This window comes from Nematolebias whitei, chromosome 24, assembly GCF_014905685.2.
Source record: "Nematolebias whitei isolate Nwh7 chromosome 24, NemWhi1, whole genome shotgun sequence".
NCBI lineage: Eukaryota > Metazoa > Chordata > Actinopteri > Cyprinodontiformes > Rivulidae > Nematolebias > Nematolebias whitei.
The window spans coordinates 472,718-480,266 of NC_056521.1; the positions used below are offsets into that span (position 1 = coordinate 472,718).

General features: G+C 50.8%; 1 protein-coding gene across 2 annotated transcripts in view; it reads right to left on the reverse strand.

Annotated features, from left to right (window-relative positions):
• atg3 (autophagy related 3) overlaps window positions 1–6,459 on the reverse strand; it is a 29,090-nt gene extending 22,631 nt beyond the window's left edge. For both annotated transcript variants that reach the window (XM_037696844.1, XM_037696843.1), the window contains exons 1-3: window positions 6,279–6,459; window positions 6,154–6,195; window positions 6,027–6,076 (exon numbers count right to left, since the gene is read on the reverse strand). In XM_037696844.1, coding sequence (XP_037552772.1) covers window positions 6,027–6,076; window positions 6,154–6,195; window positions 6,279–6,350 — 164 coding nt within the window. In that variant the 5' untranslated portion in view covers window positions 6,351–6,459. The remainder of the gene's footprint in view (window positions 1–6,026; window positions 6,077–6,153; window positions 6,196–6,278) is intronic.
• Window positions 6,460–7,549: the final 1,090 nt, after the last annotated feature.

Sequence of the window (7,549 nt, forward strand, 5' to 3'; positions counted from 1 at the left end):
ACACAGATGTGCACAGGTAGTACACACAGATGTGCACAGGTAGTACAAACAGATGTGCACAGGAGGTACACACAGATGTACACAGGAGGTACACACAGATGTACAGGAGGTATACAAAGATGTACACAGGTAGTACGCACCGATGCACACAGGAAGTACGCACCGATGCACACAGGAAGTACACACCGATGCACACAGGAAGTACGCACCCATGCACACAGGAAGTACACACCGATGCACACAGGAAGTACGCACCCATGCACACAGGAAGTACGCACCCATGCACACAGGAAGTACACACCGATGCACACAGGAGGTACACACCGATGCACACAGGAGGTACACACCGATGCACACAGGAGGTACACACCGATGCATACAGGAAGTACACACGATGCACACAGGAAGTACACACCCATGTGCACAGGAAGTACACACCGATGTACACAGGAGGTACACAGAGATGTGCACAGGAGGTACAAACAGATGTACACAGGAAGTACACACCGATGCACACAGGAAGTACACACCCATGCACACAGGAGGTACACACAGATGTGCACAGGTAGTACGCACAGATGTACACAGGTAGTACACACAGATGTACACAGGTAGTACACATGAAGACCAGTCAAGAACCTGCTGCGAGCCGTCTGTGAAGCTTGTTTTTATCCTCTTATCAGTTCAGCCGAGCTCACACTCTGAGGTGTCCTTGAAGTGACAGCTGCACGCGGCCGCCTTATACAGCTCCTCATTCAGCTTTCTAATAACCCAAACATATGGTTCATGGGCAGTTAACATTGTCAGCCATAGTAAGAAAAACATCCACACCCTTGGAGCAACAATCCCCTAACAGTTCACTGCTCAGTGAACACTCTGAGGTTGTTTAAAGAGAGCGTATTTCATTTTGTAAGAGTGAACACAGCCACCAGTGGCTCTACAATGGTTTGGTGTTGTCTTACATTTAGGACAAACATCTGTTGATCGTCGTGGTTCTGTTGAGAAGACACGTTGACATCTTGTGGGAGTCCTCCAGAGACTGAGAAAACTAGTACTGATATCGTGATTTTAACCATATTTATTCTTGTACTGTGTTTTTGTCCCTCGTGGGTTGCCACAGCGAGCGCACTCGGACAAAAACTGGGAAAATAATTTTTGCCCTTCCTGATGCAACCATTGACCACCACAGCCCCTGTGGGGAGCACAGAGCTGCCAATTAGGGTGCAGGGGGAGCAGATGGGGAGGGTAAGTGTGGTTAGGAGCCTTGCTCAAGGGTCTGGAGTTAGGCAATTTCACCTATCCCACTCAAATTTTGTTCTACTTGTCAAGAGATTCAAACCAGCAACCTCTTGGTCGCAAGCTTGCACCACCTCTCCCCCGTACTAATAAAGTACTTTAGTAGTATGGGGGAGTGGTGGCACAGAGGTTAGAGAAGATGGGCCAGTGATCGAAAAGTCGCAGGTTCAACTCCCGGTACCGTCAACATCAAAATGAGGTGGAAAAGGTGAAACACCCACACCTGCCTCCACCCACACCTGCCTCCACCCTGGGCCCCTGAGCAAGGCACTCAACCCCCACCATCTACTCCCTAAACAGGTCTCTCTAGAAAATGAGTTCTTGTGACTCAGTGAGACTACCTGGATAAATAAAGAGTAAATGAAGAAAAAAAAAAGTGCTTAACTCATCGACACTAAGTTTTTATACAGTGGGGTTTAACCTGAGCAGGCCTGTATTTAATACAAGTTGATGTCTTCACTTGTTTCAGACAAAACTCTCCCGTTCATTTGCTTAAAATCATCACAAAGCTCAATAATAAGAGTAGAGAAGCAGAGGATGTGACAACGAAGGCTGCAGGAAACATCACAAACTGAAAATATGAAATGTTTCTTCTGCACCGATGATCTGTGCTTCTCCTGGACTTTAAACTGACTGAAAATAGAAAATCCTGGGCAGGGCCCGGCACCACGAGGACAATGTTGTTTTATACAGCTCCTCCTTGAATTGCCACCTTATCGTGGTGGAGGAGTTTGTGCACCTGAATGATCCTAGGAGTTATGCTACCAGGGGCAATTACATTTGCCCCTGGTAGGGTCTCTAAAGGCAGACTGGTTCATGGTGACAGGCCAGACAAAGAGCTATTCAGAAGACTTTTGATGGACATCACAAATCAAGGAACTCAGTGTCTCTTGCCCGGACGTAGGTTACTGGGGCCCCACCCGGAGCCAGGCATGGGGGAGGGGTTCATCGGCAAGCACCTGGTGACCGGGTCTCTACCCATGGGACCCGGTCGGGCTCAGCCCAAAGGAGCAACATGGGTTTGCCTTCCCGTGGGCCCAACACCTGCAGGCGGGGCCATATGAGTCGGGTTCATGACGCCATGGGCAGTGGCCGAAGGCGGGGGCCTAGGCGCTCTGACCCTGGCTTATCAAAGCTGGCTCTTGGGACATGGAATGTGACCTCTCTGGTGGGGAAGGAGCATGAGCTCCAGAGGCAGCTGAGGAGTACCGGAGGGCCAAACGGTCTACAGCCTTTGCTGATGCTGAGACAAAAGCTCGGATGTGGGAGGAGTTTGGTGAGGCCTTGGATAACGACTCTTGGTTGGCTCCGAGGAGATTCTGGCAAACCATCGGAGGAGAGGAAAGCAGCTCTTTACTAACATTGTGTTCAGTGAAGGTGGGGTGCTGTTGACCTCAATCAGTGATGTCGTCAGGAGGTGGAAGGAATACATCTCGGACATTCTCAATCCCACTGGCACATCTTCCATGGAGGAAGCGGAGTCGGGGGCCTTCGGAGTTGGTATGTCCATAACCGTGGCTGAGGTTGTGGTCGTTAAAAAGTTCTGTGGCAGCAGGGCTCCGGGGGGTGGATGAGATTCGCCCAGATTTCCTTAAGGTTCTGGATGTTGTGGGGCTGTCTTGGTTGACACGCCTTTGCAACGTCACATGGACATCGGGAGCAGTGCCACTGGATTGGCAGACTGGGGTGGTGGTTCACCTCTTCAAAAAGGGAGATTGGAGGGTATGCTGCAATTATAGGGGCATCACTCTCCTTAGCCTCCCTGGTAAGGTTTATTCAGGGGTGCTGGAGAAGAGAGTCCAATTGTAGGTCAAACCTCAGATACAGGAGGAACATGCGGGTTCCGTCCTGGCCGTGGAACAGTTCTTCAACCTCACTAGGGTCCTCGAGGGGTCATGGGCGTTTGTCCAATCCAGTTTACATGTGTTTTGTGGACTTGGAGTAGGCATTTGACTGTGTTCCTCGGGGTACACTGTGGGGGGTGTTCTGTGAGTACAGGATTGGGGACTTGTTGTTATGAGCTGTTCAGTTCCTATACAAGCGGTGCGAGAGTTTGGTTCTCATTGCCGGTAGTAAGTTGGACCCATTCAGGGTGGGAGTTGGACTCCACCAGGACTGCCCATTGTCACCGATTCTGTTCATAACTTTAACGGACAGAATTTCTCGGTGCAGCCAGGGGGCAGAGGGTTTCCAGTTCGGTGGTCTCAGGATTCCATCTCTGCACTTTGTAGATGATGTGGTCCTGTTGGTGTCATCGTGCAGTAATCTTCAGCTCTCACCAGAGCAGTTAGCAGCCGAGTGTGAAGCAGCTGGGATGAGAATCAGCACCTCCAAATCTGAGGCCATGGTCCTGAGCCAAAAAAGGGTGGATTTGCTCTCTTTGGGTCGAGGGTGAGGTTCTGCCTCAAGTGGAGGAGTTCAAGTATCCCTGGGTTTTGTTCACAAGTGAGGGATGAATGGAGCTGAGATTGACAGTGCAGCATCTGCAGTATCGTAGACTCGGTGCCGGTTCATTGTGGTGAAGAGGATGCTGAGCTGTAAGGAGAAGCTCTCTGTTTACTGGTCAGTCTACGTTCCTACCCTCATCTATTGTCATGAACTCTGGATAGTGACGGAAAGAATGAGATTGTGGATACATGCGGTTGAAATTAGTTTCCTCTGCAGGGTAGCTGGACTCTCCCTTAGAGGTAGGGTGAGAAGTTCAGTCATCCAGGAGAGACTGGATGAGTAGTACCACTGCTCCTCCACATCAAGAGGAGCCAGCTGAGGTGGTTCAGGCATCTGGTAAGGATGCCCCCATGGCGCCTCTCTAGGGAGGTGCTTCAGGCATGGCTAACTGGGAGGAGACCCCGAGGAAGACCCAGGACACGCTAGAGAGACTATGTCTCTTGTTTGGCATGGGAACACCTTGGAATTAAAGTTGCATTCGGGCCCAAAAAATCTGATCCGACCAGGCTCCAGCCCACCGAACCCACCCGACCTGATGAATTAACAGTACAGTAGTCCATCGTTTATAGCGGGGGGTTCATACCCTGAAGCCCCACAATAAGCGAAAAACCACGAAGAAGGGATATTAGCACAAGTAGTAAGTGTGTGTATATATATATATATATGAATATATATAGGCATTTTAAATCCTTCCCACATTCTTGCAATATTCTAAATGTTTCTAAACTCTAAAGCTCTAAGAGCACAGAATGTTATGATTTCAGCTCCCTGCCTCATCTGCTCTTTGCTGCCTGCCAGCTGTTTTGGCCACGCCCACTTTCCCGCTCTGCATGGTGAACAGCTGATCAGCTGCAGCAGGAAGCTTATCTTGCAGTGTGGCTGCAGAGGTGCAGCGGGACAGGAGGAAGCCTTTTCTGCAGCTCTGGGCTGCACAACTGTGCAGCAGGTGCTAAATAATTTAAAATAATTTATTTTAAATAAAAATTCTATGCCAATCGTGTGGCTCTACCATCAATCAGCCAATTGAGTGTCATGTCCAATCTTATTTTGAAAAACCGAGTCAGAGCGAGTTCGCGATAAACGACCCGCGAAGTAGCGAGGGACTACAGTAGTTACAGGTCCGAATCAGAAAACCCCCTTGATGTTTTTAATTAAGCTTTGACTGCTTATATAGTCATTAACGGTCAGGGAAGCGCGACTGAATAAAAGGGGCAGAAGATCGGAGCTGAGGGGGTGTTTGTCCTTTCATGGCTGTCAACGCGCATTAAATCCCTGCTTCTGTCTGCATTCTGCATTATTCAGACATGGACCCTGCTCTGACATGTCTGCTTTGGGATCTCACCGGTCCGGGTCGTCGGCCGCGCACGTCCGCTGAGTGCAGCGGCTGAACGTGCATTTGGGCGACGGATCGCTTCCTGGCAGAAGCCTACCGGTAGCCCCATCTGAAGTGTAACTGAACTTCATTTGACCTTTTTCCAAGACCGGTCAGCTCGCGGTGAAACGGCGGCGTGCGGCTGGTGATCGTATGGCAAGCCATGTTGCCATATAATTGGATCATGGGCTGATCCGCTGATGCAATCAAAAGCCCGACACTGACCCGGCCCGCCCATCCAGCACATTACCATGGCCTGGTCCAAAGTCGGGTCGGGCCCAGATTAGAAATGACCGCTGAGTCCTCCCAGAAGAGCTGGAAGAGGTGGCTGTCTGGACCTCCCTGCTCATGATGCTGCCCCCCAAGCCCCGACTTGGGAACAAGCGGAAGATGATGGATAAATGGATGGATGTTTGAAACAGCCTCACATCCGTCAGCAACTGGTGAAAAAAGTTGTCTTTATCTGGCGCCCTGTCCAGCGCTCCTAAGCAGACGTCCAGAGTGCAGCTGTGTGACGTTGAGCAGCCGGATTATCTCCCTGCTGCTACAGGAGTATGGACAGAAAGACGTCGATCACAACCGGTAAACATGAGAGGGGTTAATCATCACTCGCCGACCAAACACAGGTGATAACACTTTGTCCGTCTGTTAGAAGAAAAGATCCTAGACCACTGGGCAGATGTTAACGACAGGATCACGGAATAAACATGTGGAACTGATCAACTTTCACAACCCATTTCAAAATGGCCACCACAGCAACATCTGGCGTGGCAGTAGCTGAGAGTCCTCCCTAACACTGACGCCTTGTTAATCTCATGACTCGAGTCAATTCTCATCAGATTACTTCATCTGAACCTCTGGATTATAGGCCCTCCTGTAAGGCTCAGTCCAGGTGTGTGGCCCCACTCACCACTTCCACGTGGGGCAGTGATGGACCAGGTGATCTCCAGCTGCTACGAACTGAAAGAGACAAGCAGCACCAAGAACCGTCAGAACCTGTCCACACACAGAGGGGGGCTTCAGGTAAAAGTGCTCACCTCCTCAGGTGTGATCACTCCAGTCTCCTTGAACTTGGATTCCTGTGGAGAGGAAAGCACCAGCGGCGTCAGCGCCATAACTCTCAGACGTTTCATGTGATGTGACCAGACAAGCTGAAGTTTACCTTCAGGACCGGGGTCAGGAACTCCGCCACCCCCAGAGCCGTGCCCTTCACGGTGTTGATCACGTTCTGCATGCTGGAAAACCCTCCCGACTCCCAGCGCCTCCTGACAACAACCAACTCCAACTACGAGACGCAGCTTCCAGGCGGAAAACAGCAGAGCGGTCACATGACGCGGACAAACACTTCCGGGAGTCGTAGTCTCGCGAGAACTGCGATGAGAGGTCGCGAGCAGGCTAATTAACGGCCATAACTTTAGTGTTAGACTAATCTTCGTGCGTGAAATATAGCCGAACCCCCCACGCTGGCGTGCTCTTTAGCTGGTCAGAATTTTAGCCTGTGTGACGAAGCTGTGCCAACAAAATCAGGTTTTTATCGGAGCGCGAGCGGAGTTCTGAATGGCGGTCAGACCACTTCCTGGTCTCAACATCTTCTCATTTAAATGAACAAAACGCGTGAACGGAACTCGTTTAGTGCTCATTTGTCTGTTTCTCGTACATATAAAGCAAAGAGGAGAAAATACGGAGGAAAGATTTAAAGAAACGATCACGACGTCATGACGTCACGTTAAGCGGCGTGTGACGTCATCAGTCTGGTCGTTCAAAGTGTGACAGTCAGCGCGTGCGGCTCTGCAGTGACCGGACAGAAACCAGAGCTTCAGCCTGGGGGGTTCGGACTGCGCAGAACCATGATCCGGACACTGAGGCCCCTCCGCCGGGTTCTGAGCCCAGACCAGACCCGACCGAGCAGGTCCAGCTGCAGCAGTCCTACTGGGTCAGGGCGGAGCTGGGTGAGACCCCGCGGGTTCGACACGGGTCTGAAGACTTTCAACAGCCTCACGAAACGAACAGAACCTCTCGTCCTGACCCGGGAAGGAGTAGCGACCTGGTACAGAACCACCGCCTCCCCACAGTCCGCCTTACAGTCTGGCTGCTGTAACAATGTGCCGTTCCCTCAGGTACAGCTGCGGACCCACTGTGTACGACCACGCGCACCTGGGCCATGCATGGTAACTATGGCAACGCTCACCTGGAGCTGACTGTGATGCAGCGAGGCTGGCTGACTGAATGACTGACTGATTGACTGACTGATTGACTGACTGATTGACTGAATGACTGACTGACTGACTGAATGATTGACTGACTGATTGATTGATTGATTGACTAACTGATTGACTGACTGACTGAATGATTGACTGACTGATTGATTGATTGACTGACTGACTGACTGATTGACTGGCTGATTGACTGACTGAATGACTGATTGGCTGACTG